Source organism: Cariama cristata, unplaced genomic scaffold, assembly GCF_000690535.1.
Source record: "Cariama cristata isolate BGI_N322 unplaced genomic scaffold, ASM69053v1 scaffold4815, whole genome shotgun sequence".
Classification (NCBI taxonomy): Eukaryota; Metazoa; Chordata; class Aves; order Cariamiformes; family Cariamidae; genus Cariama; species Cariama cristata.
Window position 1 is genome coordinate 3,981 of NW_009618014.1, and position 19,400 is coordinate 23,380.

Genomic DNA, 19,400 nt, shown 5'->3' on the forward strand with positions numbered 1-19,400 from the left:
TTCTTTCTAGTCACGGGTATGGTAGCAAATGTGTGACTGCCAAAGCATTTCACTGTCTTTCTGGTCTTGTTGAGGTTGAATCCACCACATCCCCTAGTCTGATGGAGTTTTTGCATCATCATTGACAGTGCAGTGTTTTCTTGCTGTAAAGTATCTTCTTAAGGTGGTCTCCTCACTAGTGTGAATGAAGGAGTTGCTTATACTTGAGGGCTTCTGATCCCTTTGCTGCCTTTTGTTTCAGTTGCCATAACATCAAGAAAATGATTTTCTAGACGGCTGAGAGGTGTAGCCATTCACTAATGCAGGATAGTTTTGGGAAGGTCTGTATGTCCTCAGGGTTGTTGTACTGTTGTACAATTGTGAGGCTCTGCTCTCGGCCCGTGCAGGCCACCATTGGAAGCTGGAATTAATGCACGATGCCGCAGTGCTCGCAAGTTGTGACTGGAAATGCTTGATCTTAGCTTTTAATGCATGACACTTGCATGTTGTGGAATCCCATAGGGAAACCAAGGCGCTGCTTTTAATCTTTAAATGGTTTGGGTCCTGATCTCTTGAGATGAGTAGGGGGCAAGGTTGTAGGGGCTATTGATTGGCAGAGTGTTCTCTGACGAGCTGCCAATATAGGGACATTTTCTGTCACAGCCTGCGCTTGCTAGGTTTTTCCACTGCCTACAACACCTACTACCTTGCTTTTTTTGTTTCAGGTTGAGTGGGTTGAATGTAGCGTGGTTGTGAGCAGTTACTGTCTGTGTTCCTGCAGTGATTTGTAATTTGAGAGTACAGGAAGAATGCCCCTAGATGTATTTTATAAAACTTGAAGAAATAAATGCTTGCCAACACAGGTGAGAAAAGGTCACCAAAGACTTATTAAATGACTCAGAATCCATTGGGTCCTTCTGAGGGTAGTGCGAGTTAGAGTCTAAAGAGAGTTAATGCTGAATTTTGACACAAAATAAGAGGAACAATAGGTTAAGTCTGGACTCTCGTGTTATAGTCTACAAGCTTCAGGTCCTGCACAATAACAAAGGGGAAGTAAACCCTATTAAATGGCTAGTAAGAATTATGATATATATAATTGTAGATACCCAAGGGCACTCCAGAGACTGATCATAAACCAACTGTAATTCCTAATTTCCTGACCTGTTATAGCCTTCTTTATGGATAATTGCATTACTGGCTTGAGTCTTTTGTGACTCTTTAAAGGCTCCTGTAAGGAATGGGGATTTGGGACTAATTTTTAAGGATACTCTTCTTACAAATTGAATGACTTTTTGTCCTTTTTGCAGAAATTAAAGGAGAAGTGTTGAGATTTGGATTGTTCATGCAGTTTGTGTTTACATATAAACAGATGATACTCTCTCTCTGTTGCTGGTAGGTCAAATATAACGTGTTATTGTAACAGTCAGCCTGAAGCAAGGTAGCCAAAAGCAGAATTAAGAGGAAGAAAGCAATTCAAACTGAAGTAGTATCAGTCCTTTGATTTGGAAACGTCTGAAGACAGTATGTGAGGTTTCAAACTTTAAGGTTTGGAGTTTTACTGAACCACTAAGATCATTCATCACGGTAGGATTATGAAGATCTGCTCAAATGTTTTTATTAACCTCTAGAATAGGTGCTGAATAGTGTCTCTTTCTAGCTATGCTGTTAAATGTTAAGAACTAGCTCATTAAATGTCTTGGAAAGCAAGCAATTTTATGGTCCTAAAAGCAGATAACGTACTTCAAAGTTTATTGAAATATTTGTTGTGGAGCAGCCTTCATCCATCCTTCCTTTCGTTTCTTTTCCATGCATTCCAAAAGTATGTGAACTTCAAGAATTTGATTTTAAAATGCCTAATTTTGCAGAATTATCAGGGGATTCAGACAACTGCATATTTAGGGAAAAAGTAGCTTTAATGTGATAAGCAAAGAATACAGTTATTTTTATATTAAAGTCTGCACTCCACTGCCTTTTGTCTGACTAAAAAAAAAACATGGCAGTTGGTTGAAGAAATACATTGAAGTGGCAGGTTGTCACATGGAACAAAATCAAGGCATATCTTAGTAGTCCCATTTTGTAGGTGTGATTTATATGCCCACACTATTATTACTTGAGCTTGTTTGTACTTTGCAAGTACATGAAAAAGGATGCATTGCATCAAAGAGTAAAATATTAGTGCTTATGCCTGTTTGGATATGTTCCAGTAGAATTTGGTCAACCAACTCCTAGAACATACATCCTTTTATGACTTGGTTCAAATTTGTATTAGCTCAGTTGGGAGTAAGTTTATTGAAACCTGACTGGGAATCAGGGGTATGGAACACCTTGATTCTTCTCTCTCAGGCTATGTAAATGCTTTACCTTGAAGGCCTCTGGACTTGCACAGGGCTGAGGGAAATGGAATGGGATAGGCAGTGGGTCAAACCACAGGTTTTAGTACCTGAAGGTATCTCCAAACTTGACCCAAACTCATGTTACAGAGTGAGTCTTCATATGTTGGCAGCCTTGTGAAAAGGCATGGGGCAGCTGGTTCATGAGAAGGAAGCCTTCTGTCAGCTTCAGCAGATTCTGCCATATACCCACAGCCTGGCTGTACTTAGGGTAGAAATGGGGAAAAATGAGGATATCAGGTGAAATGCAATAAGAACAAGAGCTACTGGCCTGGGAACAGGTTAATTCCTTCTTGCAAGCTACAAACACATACAATGAAGAATACTTTGGAGAAGAACCCTGAAGAGCCTTGAAACCGAAATATTTGGTGAACCTATGATGAGCAGAGATGTCACTCAGTGGTCTTGCACTCGTTGCGCTGATCACAGAGTCCTTACTAGATTCCAGATGTTCAAAACTCCAGCTTTAGGCTATGGCATATTACTACATTTCATGGCAGAACTGTTGTAATGCTTTGCCTTGGAAGTGGGTGTTTTGCTTTCACAAGTAAAGGTCTTTGTGTCTTTTTTCCTTTTTATTTTTCTTTCTTTCTTTCTCAAATTGTGAAGGAATAGAAAAATTGTATCTGAAAGGTACTCTATGTGCCTTGCTTCAACAGTGACATATGACACCCCACAGAGACTTTGATTTTATCACCCTAGTATTTTCTTTGTGGTATCGATGTATTTATAGTAAAAATTAGATTCCATGTTGCTTCTTCCTGCGGTTTCTAAAACTGAAATCATAGGTGCATGTAATGCAGGATTTACTTTTTGTTTAGTTCCATGTCTTTTCATCTTTACTTTTGCTTACCCAAAGTTGCTGGATTGACTATTCGGATAGTATTGTTCTCATCCTGATTGGAAGTACTTGGTAGTTGCAGTCTTTATTTAAAAAAAAGAAAAAAAAAACCAAAACCCCACAATGTTGAAGACTTGACTCAATAATCTCTCTTTTTCCTTCCCAGAAGTATACTGCCATTGGACTACTGGGCAAAGCTACTGATACATTAGATGCTACAGGAAAAGTAACTGAAGAAAAACCTTATGGTAAGCATAAATGTATCTATATACTTGATGTAATTTGAAGGCATAAATGGTCTCTATCATAGGAAAGCGGAAGAGATGTTTGGGACTCTGACAATTAAGTTTAAATGTGAAATCAAACTAAGATTATTTCATCTTCAACTTCAGTGCCCATATAATTCAGACCAGCTTCATGCAATTATGTCCAGTGCAAGTGTTCATTTCTGTTGGAAAAAAAACAAACCAGGCATTAGATTAGGAGGGAGAAAATAGAATTGGGCAGGACTGTGTCATTTTAAATCTTTGACAGGCTGACAAATGATGTGCTATGTCCGGTAAAATTTTCCTCTCTCAGTGTGTAGTCCCATGAGTGCTCTTTTAGTAACATCCTTCAAGGCCAGTGGAGAAATAAAGCACTTAGATCTTCCCTCTAGGACACGCCTTTAACTACAGACTGCTGAACATAAAATGAGGATGGCATAAACTACTTTCTACGTATGTTCACCTACCAAATCTTGCTCTTGCTTGCAGTCTGTGTCCTGGCAACTTTAATAAATGAACTTTTCTGACCCACAGAGCACAGTGCAAGAGTTGAAGGCTTCAGAATTAATCCTAACTGTGGCTTTGTTGGAGTGGACATTCCACAATACTCAGAGCATCTTAGAAGCACCGTAGAACTAACCGGGGACACACCAAATGTATTTGCCATTAGTTCTTTCACAACCTGGGGGGGGAAAAAAAACCACCAAAAAGCCAAAATAAAACAAAACAAAAAAAACCCCCAAAAACCCAAACAAACAATAGGTAACTGGTTGCTTAGCAACTCTACAAGTCCCACATTGTTGGTGGTACCTGGTAGTAGGTACATGAAGTAAATTATCCTTTTTTTAATAGCATGAGGAAAAAGGTAGCCTAGATTCTACCTCTCGCCACCAATCCCCTTTCTTTTGCAGTTTTTCTTTTTGCGTGAGGCAGGCAAGTGTGAGTTTCTCATCCGCATGAACTTGGTTTATCATTCTAAATAGTATTATTTACTAGGAAATGTTATTCAGAGATGTTGGATCATTTGCTTCTGCTTCAGGATCAAGTTCTAAGTCTCTCTAAGCTTCTGAAGGACTGAGCATCCACATGGTGTTAGATCTGCCCACACTTCACTATGGTTGGAGAGAACACTTTCTTGGTTTTTATGTATACCTCTCAGAAAGTGGAATGTTGTAGTTCTGCTGCACCGAGTAGTAGTATTCATTGTAGATAGTCACTCACATATAAACTGTAAAATATCATTTTAAGTAGATGCAACTCCCGTGGTCAATTTATTTAAAAAAAAAAATCTGTTTCTTGAAACACTAGTTTTGCTTTTTTATTTTGTATTGTTCTCTGCAGACAGAATTGAGAGTGTTGTTTTCATGTGCGTTTCTTTCACTGGCAGTTCTTGTTATAGTAGTTCCTACCTCTGCACCACCTCCTCTGATGTAGTGGTTTAGCTTTCTGTTAAACTGTGCTTGGGGAACTGATTTGGGTTAAAAATAACCCCTTTTTTTGAGTTGCTTAACTTTTTAAATTGAGGTCAGTTGCATGGTACAGTTCATCATGCGGTCTTATGAAGGGCAGTATTGGCATTGTTGGGGCAGTGCAGTTTTGGGTGCTGGACAAAGTTTCCTTTTGCTGAAGCTGACAGCTGAAAGGAATGGTCATGAAATTGATCTCAGTTGCTTTCCATGTTGGTGCAAATCGGTCAGAGTTTAATTCTTTGGAAAGAAGAAAGAGAGAACATGCATATTCCTTGTTGGTCTCTTCTCCCCGGTAACTAGCGATAGGACAAGAGGAAAAGGTCTCAAGTTGCGCCAGGGGAGGTTCAAGTTGGATATTAGGAAGAATTTCTTTACTGTAAGAGTTGTTAAGCATTGGAACGAGCTCCCCAGGGAGGTGGTGGAGTCACCATCCCTGGAGGTGTTCAAAAAATGTTTAGATGTGGCACTTGGAGGCATGGTTTAGTGGGCATGGTGGTGTTGGGTAGAAGGTTGGGCTTGATCTTTGAGGTCTCTTCCAACCATAACGATTCTATGGTCCTTCTTTTTCTCTGTGCTACCTACATATTTTGTATTTCCTTCCTTCCTCCTCTTCTAACAAAGTAGATATTTCTCATTTTTTCCTGTGTCTTCTCCAAAGCAGCTTGGTTTTCTGCAGGATACTCTGGGTGGCCCAACATCCCTAATCCCTAAACCTAATTGGTAGTCCAAGAGCAGACAGCCCAGATATTTGAGCTGAATTTCAGCTTTCCTCTGACGCCTACAAGGATCCTGGGAGAAGCAGAACATCGACTATGGAACATAAATCCTGAAGTGCCAGCAGCATCCAGGATTGGGCCTTAGTGCAGAGAAAGGACGCTAAACCAGATTGCATGATATATAAAACTCTTCTTGAATGACTGCATTGGACCACAGGTGAAAGCGCCTGCAGAAAGTTGTCTGCTATATTAACTATAAGAAAGTGTTATATTTTAGTCCTCAAAAATGTCCCTAGACAGCAGTTTAGAAAGCAAACTGTTGTGTATTACAGTTAGTAGCAATGAAAGGATGTACTGAAGAGAGCTCCTTGGGTTTAACCCTTCCTGAACTTGATATAGTTTGTCGTTTGTTTCTTTTCGGACAACAAGTTTGCATTTCCACGTGAAATTAGGTTATGGTTTCATACTGCTCCCAGGCTATCAGATGCTGACTTTGGAAGCAAGCAGCATTTAGCGTTCCTCTGATGCTTTCTTGAGCACATTAATGTTTGTAGCCCTTTTTTGATGTTTGTAACTATGCACAGGAACGTGCATTCTGAAACCCACTTCCTCCCAGCTGCCCACAGACTATATCCAGACATGGAGAACAAAATTCATGAGGATTTTCTGTAGGTCTCTGCTGATTATGCTGAAATATATGTTTAATAGAGCTACCCAAATAATTGGAAAAAAGTAGTCCTTTGAGCATTCTGCTTGTCTGTTTGCAAATAATTTGTGCTGGGCCAGATTGAGTCAACGTCATCTGCTGTAGTTCTCTTAGACTGTCTTGGATAATTCTTGTGTTCTGTTTTGGTGTAGTTTGTTAACAAGCGCAGGGCAGTATCACCCTTCAGTGGAGGCTTCTTGAGGTTGTGGCACAACTGGTGCCTTTTGGTTTGGTAACTTTATTTAACTTCCTTTACGATTATAGCAGGAAAATCAATCACCAGTCACTAATGTTCAGAAGCACAACTGTTCTTTAAAATTTTCATGTTAGAAGCTAATAGGGTTATACTGAATGTTTTTAGAAGTGTTGGAGGCCAGAAGTTTTGGGTACTTCGGGATGCTGGTAGAATCGTAGGGAATTGTCCACTGGAAGATGCATAGCCTGTGCAGAAATCACATAACCACACTGTCAGTCTAAGGGCTTGGAAAAAATTTAGAAAACAGTTGAATTGAATGTATTCCAAATAGTGTACTCACAGAGCAGGTACAATCATTTTATTCTAAGCTAAGGTTTTTGTTATTCTTGGGGACTGGATGCAATTACCCCATGGGCCAAACCTTGACAATCCTCACTGAAAGCGTTGTGAAACAGTGTCAGCCTCCACACCCTTCCCTGGAAGGACGCAGAGCTGCAGTTGAAGTCCAGCTTCTAGCACAAATTCATAGTCTGTGATATAGCAGATGAGGATATGTGGTATTTGCGATGAGGATGTTGGGAGGAATAGGCTAACCCTTGGTAGCAAGGGCAGTGCCAAATGTGTCCTCCTGAAACATTGCTCAACCCCTTACTCTCAGGGAGTGAAGGGAGGTCAAAAGGGGAAAGTTTTGGGACTGTTGATGCTAATTAGCCGTTATGGATGTGCTCTTCTTTCATGCTTGATGGAGGGTTGAGTCCAAATGCTGACCTAAACTTGCTGACCAGACAAGCTGTTAACCTACTAAACCCAAGCCCACAGCCATGTGAGGGAGACCTGTGGGCCAAGGACCTGAAGGGAAACAGTTCTGGGCAGCAGGACTGCATTCCCCCCTACCTAGGCTGTGGATGTAACAGCTGTGGGAGCTGAGAGGTGGTGAAGGAGCTGGTTCACAGAGCCCTGCAGAGCCATGAGTCCAAACTGATGCCTGGGACAAACACACAGTTTAAACACACTGAAACTGTATGAGACAAGATTAATAGAGTATTCTTTATGACTGAGAGCTGGATGAAAGCTCCACCAGCTTCTGTGTTGTTCTAGGAGAGGGCAAGAATCCAGTACAGTCCATTAACACAAAGGTAGTGCATACTGAAAAAAAAAAAAAAATAGAAAAGCACATGGGTTTAGGTTTTCAAAATGTAATACTTGCTAGCTTGTGCCATGATGTGTCGCAGAAGACAAATACGATTTATTCTAGATCTTAGCAAACTCATCTGTAAGTATTTACTTAGATAACACACCACACAAGTTTGTTAATGGCTTAATATATCATTCCTCACATGGGGAATTTTTTTTTTTTGCTGAGACAGAGATTGCCTATAGCATGAGTGATTTCCTCAGAGGCTAGATGTAACCTCTCCCTTGGGGGAATATGAGATCAGAGCAGGAGCTGAACTCAGGTGTCTCATTAAATGCCCCAGCCACAAATACAGTTTATGGGGTAAAAATTGAAAGAGAACCCCAAGTGACACTTATGCTTAGATCTTAAATACTAAATTCTAGCCTGTAGCAACCTGGGGTTCACAAGAAGGCTGACAGGATCACCAACGTAGAGCTGGGTCATGCTGACCTTCCACGGTGTAGTTTTGTTGTGATATGTTGGTAAACTAGAGCAATGCAAACAGAAGATTGAAATAATCACGTAAGCGGCTCTTCAGCAGAAGATCCAGACTTACTTCTAGAATTGATTTCATTGCTCCTACCCTGTATTCTGATATACATTGGTCTTTCTCAGCATTGCTCACTGACTTTTGTGCCTTGCAACCTTGCTGTTAATGACACTTCTTGAGATGGCTGCTGGGGCCTAGGGACAGCATCTGCTCTTGAGGCTGCAAAGTGTGCTTTGCAAAAGTGAGCTGCTGTGGAAAGAAACCTCGTCTTTTTTACTCTACATCATGAACTACATCTGTTTTGTAAGGTTTGCAAGTAAAGGTCTGTTCCAAAAGATAATGAAGGCTCAAAAAATAAATTTGGTTGGTTTATGTTCCAGGATGTTGTTGACTTAGCAGGGTGACACTACTAGTTCTGTTTCTCGTAAGTTATATTCAATTAAAGTCCTAGACAGCAGAAATGCACTGCAGTGCATTGTGATTACAGATCTTATGTTTGTACTCCGTAAACAAATTAGGGATGAATGTCATCTTTATTGAATAGTATTTCAAAGGGACCAATGCAATCAGCTACTTAGGTTATAGCCTTCTAATAAAAGTGGATCAGATGTGTATGTGTACCCTTAAAAGAGTAGATTGCCTAAAGCAGCTATCTTTCTTTTACAGGATTTCTTCAGTAAAATTGCCTTACTTAATATATAACAATACCCTGGTGTGCATTTGCAGGTTAGTTGTTTGATATGGAAATTTGATGTGTTGTTCCAGATGCAGACTTTTTCTTCACTAGAAAACCACAATGCTTTTGTTCTCTAATAATCTGTTGTATTTTTCCCTGCAGTTAGGAACTCTTAAAGAGAAGTTGCCAAGGTTAGATGAGCATTTTATTCTTTTTGCTCCTTTAACAAAAATTAGAATAGGACAAATTTTATAGTTTTTTGCATAGTTCCCAAGAAAAATGAATTTGCAGTCCCAAGAGAGAGAAATAGCAAAAGAAAACTGTGTATATTGGGATTTCTGCCCTTCTGAAAGCGTCCAGACTGTCTTAATCACCTTGGACAGTTTGTTCCACTCTCTTTGTGATAATTCACACTCCTACTTACATTCTGTTTTTTATCTCTTTTCTTTGGTGTTTTTCACCCAAACTAAATTCAGACGAGAGGGAACCATTCTTTGTATGTTTGCAGAATGTGATTGATGCCATTAGTGCCATGTGAATAATCAATGCTAAAGTACTTACTGTTTTCTTTCTACAGACCAGATAACAAAAGGAGATCTTGAAAATGTGCTGCAAAAGTTCACAGGGGACATAATGCAGGTTCCTCCACTGTAAGTTCCACAATATTCAGTTGCGTTCAGCTGTTGGGACTTGCCAACAGAATTCTCTCAGAAATAAAAAGACACGTTTTGGCAAGAGGATAGAGGCAAGGCAGTCTTGCGAGTTTAACATTTGCAACTGCAGGTCATGCACATTCGAACATCGAGCACACATGGTGACCTAGAGTCTGTAGGTTTTTTAGGTAAATGTAAAGTAATAAAGCAGTCTTAAACAGCTTTGCAGGACTTCATGGCTTCTATCCTGTCTTCCAATAAGAACGCAAAGCTCCAAGTCTTTAATTTTAGTTGTGGGGTAAGAGGAGGCTTTCTGACACCGTTGTGGAAGTGCCTTCAATGACTTTGAATTAGTTTTCTGAAAACCTAGAGTATGAATGAGTGATTAGTGACTGAGCTTCCGTAGCTTAGCAAATTTCTTCTAGTCAGGTGAGCTGTAGTAGCTGGCAATGTGCAAGCACTTAGCTTGTGACAGATGGCTTTTATGGTGATTTAAGCTAACATGCTTTCCTTTGCATTTGCAATGGGTCGGTTACTGTGGTTTTCCAATATGAGCCTTGTAAGGTCAGTAATTCAGTAGGTGTTCTGCTTCATGTGCCCTATTTCAAATTGCCCTCTGATAATTTATTCTATAGTGGTCCCCTAAACGCCCTAGAACAAGGCTACATAACTCGACACTTGCTGTTCAGGGAAGACCCTGGTGTGAGACGAGCAAAGGTGCAAGGCAGAATTACAGGAGTTGCCTGAACGGCTCCCAGTGCTCAGCTCAGCATAACGGTGAAACAGAGTATGCCCTGCAGACTTCTGAGAGACAGTGTGTTAGAGGCAGCTGCAAATGTTGGACCCCTTATAGAAACCCTTTGTTTTCATAAACTACAAATTGAGTGATGAAAGACTTTTAAATCTGTACAGCAAGAGATAAATACAGGACCATCTCTTGTTTTCCAGTTTATATAGCTACTGGCGAATGAGATGATTCTGTGTCCAAGAGATTTCAGATGCACTTGCTAGTTTACGTTTGGGTTTTTTTGGTTTGGTTTGGCTTTTTTGTGAGCACTTGGAGAGGATTAGGAGGGTAAAATGTATGCTACTGTAGTACAATAGTAACAGGATCTGGAGAATGGGAAGCTTGTTCTGTTACAGCCATATGACACGCATTTTCATGTTCTATCTGATCAGCTATTCTGCTTTGAAGAAGGATGGAGAAAGGCTATCAACTCTGATGAAGAGAGGAGAAGCAGTTGAAGCAAAGCCTGCTCGGCCAGTAAGAGTGTACAGCCTCTCTCTCCAACAGTAAAAAAACACACTGGGTAAAGGCCAAAGATTATAACACAGAATGATGCTCCCAGCTTGTTAGTGTTTATTTACACTCAGAATGAGACTAAGATAATGAAATGGGTTTCATTTCCCTCAGCTACTTATTTTGGTGCAAGCCCATGTGCAGAGACTTTCACTTTGCAGTAAAAGCACCGTATTTTGGTTTTAACTTAAGCTGATTATATGTAATCTTTCTGTGAGGGAAAATTCTGAGAGGCTGGTCAGGGGATTATTTGCATCTGTCCATGATTTTGCAACCTCCAGCTCATTTCTCTTTTCTCAGGTCTGCTTTGCCCATTCTTTTACGCAGATGCCCTGCTGGTATCTCTCCAGGGCGCAGCAAGGACCACTATCAGTTACTGTCAGGCCTTTTGTCGCTTGAGGAGGCAGGATCTTATCCTTTCTTCTGTCATACGTGAAGAAACTTGGGTAGTACATTGAGAAGCACATTAATAAATAAACCAAAAAGGCTATTGTAAATGTTTGATGCTAGTGTAAGGTCAAGATAATGTCTTGCATTGGTCAGCTGCCTAGTTGACCCATAGTCCTCTGATGGACCAGTTGTTATATAACGAGCAATATGAGTGACAGAACTCAGTGCTGTGTTACTCCAGCCCTTACTTTATGGCTGGGTGACTAGCAGCTATCACTGACAGAGGGGGAAGGGAAAGGCTGAGAAAGCAGGGTAAGTTAAAGGTGAATTTTAAAATTTTGTTGGAGCTGCCTGTGTGCAGTATCTTAACAGCATTGATAGTCAGTTTAGACTATACTTGAAATAACTTGCTTTCATCGTTAGAAACATGAAACAACCTTCTGAAACCTTTAAAATGAATAGGACTGAGGCATGTGTTAACATACCACAGCAAGTACTTAATTTCTAGTGAGTGAGTTCAGTTGCCATTGTATTTGCTTTCCATCCTGTCTAGCTTAGCAATCTCACCCGCACATATGTTACAGGATGAATAATTGATGTTGCATCCTATAAATATTTTATCACTGGGTTGTTTGCTTAGCGCATTTTTACATTTATGTGGGGGCATGGTTTCTATGTAAAGTAGATTTCACTTTGCACTGACAATTTACCATGTCACTATTAACATTCCAGATGTTGAATGTGGTGGTGGCTTTTATGTCAGAAGCCTGGTCAGTGACATTGGCAAAGGTAGGCATGAAAAAAACCCGTGACAGTTTAAGGAATTAATGTGTCTGTTTATGGGAAAAAATTGTCATTTTGTATATCTCCAGTAACTAGAGCTATGTGTTATTTTGCGGAATTGTAATGCTATCACTTGGTTTTATATACTAAGGTATTTTCCTTGGGAGCATGGGGGAATGAAGGCTAAATAATTGCCAGGGAACCTTGGGGGCTGGGGGATAAAAATGGAGCAAGTAATAGCACTCAGCAAAATAATACAAGGCAAGGTGGGGATATTTTTTTTTCCTCCTCCATATGTTAAAGATAACTTAGATTAAGGATGAGAAGAAGAAGAAAGATACTGTCTTTTTAAACATTATTCATCACATTTTGAAAACAGATTGCACAGAACATTACCATGCACATAATAAACCATATCTGTGGGAAAGACTTCTACATTTGTGATGATTTTTCTAGTGTTTTCTTTCTCCTTTACCTGAACTGTGAATGGTTTTGCTTTCCCACAGGGTTATTTGTCTTGTGCTCTATATCTATCAAACTGCATGGTGGAGAACAGATAATCCATTTCAAATTTTTTTTAAATGGTACATTTGCAGATCAAGAAAGCAAGTGATGTGGGATAACCCTATGAATTTCAATGTTGTTATTTGTGCTTAGGCAAGTCGAAGATTCTCTTTCTGTTGCTGCCTTCTGAGCATACTGGCTTATGTTTAGTCCTTTAATGACAAACCAGGATAAAGTCTGTCCTCAGCTGGTTTCTTTTAAAAAATTTAAAACGCAGTAAAAATCTTCCTGCATCAGAAAAGATGGAGGAGAATATTTTAGTATACCTGTGCACTTACAAGTCAGCTCTGGTTGCTGTTACATTTTGTAGCCCCTTGTTATGTGATTCTATCCTACTGGTATTTATTTAACATAGCAGAGCATTTGTTTATATTTTTTATTTTTCCTTATCTTAGTTTATGTTATAGTGATAGGTGGCACAGGATAAAAATGTCAAAAATCCTTCTTGAAAACAAGAAGTGCTAAGCCCTCAAAAGTGTTGGAAAATTAGTACATGGTCTTCTAAGTCCCTTGTGAATACAGAATGTTCTGCTTACACCTTGTGTCATTATTTCCTCTCTTTCCATTCTGATTTAAATCTGGAAAACCTTTTGACAACTTCTGTGACAACTTTCTGTCAGATTTTTGAATTCTTTGCTACACTGGAGATCTATTGAAATCAAAGGAATTCCTTGGCTCAAATTTGAGAAGATATAAATGAGTGATAGTCCTGTTTTAGCCAAACCAGGACATTGATAATTCCGCATTAACTTCCTTCTCAAACAAAGCAGAATAATGTAGAAGGCTACATGGAAAAATACGTTTTAAGTGAGTTGCAAGTAGTTAAACTTGACCATGCACTTTTTTCTGAATCCTCTTTTCTCCTTTACTGTAGAACTCTCTACCTGTGCCACTATGCAAGAGCTGACCCGAACGAAACACGGGCCATTTACGCTAGAGGAGCATGCCCTTTATGAAGACAAATGGACGATTGATGAAATTGCACGATCCTTAGAGCATTGCACGTCTCTTCTCCCGGGAGAGCCATCCCATAAAAAATTGAAGACAGAGCATCCTAGTGAAACTGCTGTGAGCTGTGAAGATAAGTGATAGGTTGGGTCAAGGAAAAAGACTGCATGATTGAGACATTTTAAGATTGGGTTGGGATTGTCTTACCTCCTGTGTAAATCTACAAGTCTGTACTGGGAGGGTGACAATCTGCAGTGCAAGAAAAATGGTTCTTTTGTTTTCTGGGTTTAGAACATGCACTGAAAATATCCAGTGCTTGCTGATTCCTGATCTGTTTATTTTCCTTCTTGCACACTGTAAATGGATCTGCCGCTGATGTCAAATCTTCATAAACTTTTAAAGAACTTGTAGGGTGCAATATAACTGTTGTTGCTAATTCCTCAATAAAAAATTATAAACATTAAGATTTGATAAATATGCTCAAAAAAAAAGTCTGGTTTTTTTTCTTTACAGCTGGTAATCAAATCCTGAAATACCATGGTAACAAGACTGTCATAGCTTGAAGGATACAAGAATGTAGTGTGGCAATTTGCTTTCTTGAAATCCATTTCAGGATATGTCCACTTTACTGTAGTTTTTCCTGCCCAAATTTTTTTTTTCCGTCAGTAATCCATAATGCACTAAATGTAGGTGCTAATAGTTTATGTTAAGTCTGAAATATCAGTGTAAGTGAATAGTTTTAAGTATAAACAATCCCCAAAGATAAGTGTTTGATAACAAGTGCTCTAAGGAGTGCAGTCATCATTACAGGTGTACAGATCTTATTCTGGTATAATGTCCCAGTTGGTGATCATCTATAATTTAAAGTATAGTTAACTGTTCTGCCCTTCGTAGTGCTTATGGAATTTACTTTTTCCATCTGTGTATTGCTTGAGCTGTCTCCTGCGGCTTGGGTAGAAGGCTGATGTGCTTCTGGGCTTTGACTGATTTGGTCCTGACTAGTTATATGGGCAACAGAGGGATCCATCATCAAGGATCCTTGCTGAAGCCATTTTAATTCACTAGGGTGGTGAGGGCCTGTTCCACAGTTCATGTAGTCAACAGAATTTGATTGCACTGATTATTTCTCACCACAGCTTCCCTTGGGATTTTCAAAAGGACTAAAAAATAGTGATTTGAGAATGCTAAAAAGGCACCCTAGTTTGTTTCCATGTGTGTAATGGACTATCCTAAAAGGACTTCCCTATGTATCTCCATACAAGTCAGTAGCAGGTCTGTTTTCCTCTTGTCATAATGAGGAATGTGAGGAGAAGTTTAAACATGTGAGTGATATCTGACAGAAAGCCGTGCTTTTGAAATTGAAATTGTCACTGAAATGTCACCAGAGAGGAAGGGACTGGCTGCTGTTACAGTTTTGTGCTGCTGCTGGCCAAGCAGCCTGCTGTGGCTTTGTACAACTCCTACATCTTTGGGTTTTGGTTCTGGAGTACAGGGGCTTGACTCTCTTACTCTGAGTGACTGAATGCTGTAAAGCCGAGTTTGTGCTTGTGTTAGGGTGTATCTTTTAGAGAGAGACATGAAAATTTGATTTAATGACTCTCTGTTATTGCTACACGGTAAGTTACCTTGATAGTGAATTACCTCTGCTGCTTAAAAGTTGTGTTTTATTCCCAGCTTGACTTGAATCTCCACACGCTGCATCTTATGTCTGTGTCTGCACCTTACAAAAAGGTATTATGTGAAATGATCAAGTTCCAACCTTACTTTCAATCTAAGAAAAGAAATAAATCCTGAAGTTTCTCATTGCAGGATACCTTTCCAGACAGCTATAGCCTTTTTTTTGTTTTCTGTATGATAAGAAACTGAAGTCTATGCAAGATTAATGAAACTTTTGTTTAGAGGGAGGATAGAGTTTATGTTTTATTGTTCGGTAAACAAACAGTTTTCTTCTGTTATATATTCTTACAAAGAACTTAAGGGAAATGTTGAAAATATCACAAGCAAATTGACATGTTAGAGCACCGTAGCAGCAGCATATTTAATGTACAATGTGGATGAAGTAACCATTGTAAGAAATTTTGATTCCAAAGATGGGAGAAAAGAGTTGTGTTCAGTAAGAGAACAGTGGGAGATTTTAGTTGTTTCTTTTCGGGGTGGGTTTTTTGGTACTTCGGATAGAAACAGAGAGATGATTTCCTAAAGAAATCAAATAAAGCAGAAAATTTCATTTTCCAGTATACTTATCTTGAATGATCAAAGACTTTGATTGAAACAGCTTCTCTTATTGTCTAAATCTGTATTTTTCTGAGAATCTAATTTATGTTACCCCTGTGATTTTCTAGATTAAGTTCTCATTTCATTTCTCTTTCTGCTTTTTTAAAAATAGCCCATTAGATATAATTCTATTAGTCTACTTGTTTCATCTACAAGGATTTGTTTCCTTAAAAATGAGTGCTATTGAGAAATCTTTCTATTAATAGGGTACATTTTTATACAGTGTTATAAATGTCTAGCACATTTTTATCTCATCTGTTTGTTTAATGCTCACAATGGCTTTCTTGCTATTCCATGTAAGAACCTTCTGGTATTTTTAATTTCAAAAGGAGAATTATATTTTCATCAGCTTTTAGGTTAGCTTGCAACTGGTCTGTTGTAATTATTGCTAACGGATCTGTGATCCTGAGAAGACAGGATCTGTTCCAGAGTCTGGTCACTCGAGAGAAATGAAATGGCAATCAAATGAAAGTGCAGTTGTGTATATTCAGGAATCTGCAAAAGGTGTGTAGATAGTGTTTCTAAAGACTGGAGATATCTTTCAATTTACGAATGCAACTTCCCTCAATGTTTTTATTCCTCTGTAGAAAGTAGAGAGACTTTCACCAGTTCTAGCTAGACTTTTTTTCTCTGGGATTCCTCTCATCTTTGCCAACGCTAGGTTCTGTCACCTTCAGAAATAAAGGCAGAACTTCCTTATCTCAAACTAATGATGAACTTCTCCCCACATAACTCGTATTGAACTACAGAAGCTATTTCACTTACAAGTTGGGCAGCAAATACGTTTGGTTGTAGTTGGAAACGGCTGGACAGCACACAAAACTATGGCAGACAGCAGATAGGTGTTAGAAGACACAGTGTAAAAAGCACATAAAGTCATAAACAAATTACGCAATAACAGCTTGTTTTATGACCACTGAAGAGTGTCAGCCCTGTTCCAGCCCTAAACAGTTGAGCTGCCTTTTCAAACATTCAGACTCCTCTGGCTGCTTCCCGGTGTTGTTCCTAGCTACTCCATCTTGCTTGCATGCTCTTTCCTAGGTATCCCTGTGCTGTAGTGGGTCTCTGCCCCTTCAGCTGTTAGTCCCAATGAATAGTGACTGGGAAGCCTCTAAAAAAGCTATTCCTAGATTTTTCAATTGTGTTTTAATAACTGTTTAACCCGGTATCTTGAAACTAGCCAGATCTGGAAGTAAGTGTTGTGTTCCCATGGGAACCTAGAGAAATACTCATTTTAATTTCTTTATTCTTATTAACATGCATGTCCCTGAGATACCAGACTTCAGAATTGTGCTGTAACCACAGAAAAATGTATTTTTTTTCCAGAACAAAATATCCTGTGGTCCTGGATCTTGATTACTGACGGTCATAATATCTCAACGTTAAGGGCTATTTAGAGTGAGAGGAAAAGTGTATATATAATATTTCTGAGACTAGTGGAAGAGTTGGTATGGAGTGCCCAGCTGAGACAAACGGTAGCTAATAGGAATTTTATGGTACTCTGGCCAGAAAATAAGCATGTCTCTCTGATTTACCACTTAAAATATATCTGTGACACTGACTGAAAGATTTGTCTCATTTTAATGAGTGTTGTTCATGGGGAAAATCCTGGAAGAAAAGCATGTCCTGCTTTTTGAGCTGAGTATTGTCTGTCTTGAATTTGGACTTGTGATCTTTAGTCCATGGTAGAATGCTACCATAGTCTGGCCCTGACTGCCTCCAGCGCTGGTGCTGCTTCAGTGAGATTGACAAGGGCTTCATAATTTGTTTCCTGATGTCTCTGCCTGGCTGGCTCTCTTTCTTCCGTATTTAAATGGTACTTTTTCTGTGCACTTCATAATATATTTCTGCTGCCAGCATGTTGAGCACTTTTTAAATGTGTTTTTTAAGCAAAATCAGTAGGGTTTTTTTTTTTACATTAATCAAGTCTGAGCCATTAACGAAATCGTTTAGGAGTGCCTTCATCAATAACTGAGCATTTAGCATCTTACTCTGCAGTTCTGTTTTTGATTTGTGTGTTTATTAGAAGAAAATAAAGTCAAACTTTGAATGACTCTCCAAATTTTGGGATACCTTAGGATTTTATTTTTTAGTGTAATAGATGGTGAAGTTGCTATTCTGGGCCTGAAAGACTCTGAGACTTTAATGGCTGGGATTATTCTGTTTGCTTGGCAGAGTCAAGGAATCAGTTGGCAACAGTATTAATTTTATTAAAAAGACCGTAGAGAGACAAAGCGAGAGTGCACATGTGTGTACGTGAGAGTGTGACTACAATATACAACCAAAGGGAAGTCACAGAGACAGTGAATGGATTCAGCCAGCCTGGGCAAAATTACTGTCCCTATTAAAAACCCGTCATTGTTGCTAATAGCCATGGGTTTAATTTACTTCTTTGTGAGACCTGATTAAGTAAATCACCAGTACTTAAGAGCATGTCAAACAAGCAGGTTTATCATCTGGATGTTTATGTCTCCACTTTGGGTGATGAGATGGCATCTTTTCTTACGATTTTAGCAGTTGATCTCAAAGACAGTATACGTGTTAAACAGGTAAAGCAAGAAGTTGGTAATTGGGACTGGATGGTTTCAGTGCTCAGGAGGAAAAATGAACTATATTACAAGAAGAAAACTACATTTTTTCCAGTTCTGTCTTGGGGAAGTGTTGGAGACACTGCAGTGGTTCAAAGGAAGTATTAGCAAGGCTTCCCGAGAAGAGCCTTTTTGTTATGGGTGTGAATGTCTTGGACTTTAATTCTTTTCCCTCCTCACCTCTAGCTCGAAGAAGGGTTAAATCAAAGCGGCAGCCTCTCCCAGACTTTTTCATGTCACATTGCTGTGTGTGCTGTGGATGTTGAAACAATCCTATGCTCAAACTGGGCTGTAACACGGTTTGTGTGGCTTGCCCCAGAAGTTAACAGTAAGTGAGAATGTGTAGGATGAGTAATGAGGCAATGGAATTTGTAGTATAAACACAAAACACCCTTTCTCTTACCAGATGTATTCATCTTAGGTTACAGCTCTGTGCCTGGCCTTTCCACTTTGCATCCCATTAACTTACCTACTGTTTGAGACAGTTCATCCTAAAACTCTCTCATCCTCTCTTTTGACTTCCTTTCCAGGTATATGTGGGCCTTAGGATAGTGTGGAGCAAAAAAGCTGTGTAGTCTCTGAGGGGACAGGAAAGCTGGTACCAAAGCAGAACTGAAAAGGATGAAGTGTGTCTGGTCCGTTTCTTCCGTGATGCTTTCCTAAGAAAGATGTAGTTCTGAATGCTTTACTGCCTTTTCTCTGGTACATAGGATTATTTTAGATATTTCAGAATTAAGTACTTCAAAGTCAAATCTGCAGTTAAGTGCATGCATTAAAAACAAAATGCATCATTTCACAGATGTCACGCTACTTTCAGTGGCTTCAGAACATGATTTTACAGCTTAAAAGGAGGGGGGTAGAAAAGGAATGGCAAGAGGTAAATGCATATTTCAGTTGTTACATTTTTTAAATAGATGAACTCATTTTAGGTAATCATGTAAGAAAATACATTATTCAAATGGCAAAAAGGTAAAGAGAAAGGACACAATGTTTA

General features: G+C 39.2%; 1 protein-coding gene across 1 annotated transcript; it reads left to right on the forward strand.

Moving 5' to 3' along the window:
* The first annotated feature begins 2,496 nt into the window (after window positions 1–2,496).
* Window positions 2,497–13,685, forward strand: TRUB1 (TruB pseudouridine (psi) synthase family member 1). The gene is given in 6 exon segments (XM_009700689.1): window positions 2,497–2,609; window positions 3,343–3,458; window positions 9,484–9,556; window positions 10,739–10,869; window positions 11,982–12,038; window positions 13,471–13,685. Coding segments are annotated over 6 exon segments (705 nt in total).
* The last annotated feature ends 5,715 nt before the right edge of the window (window positions 13,686–19,400 follow it).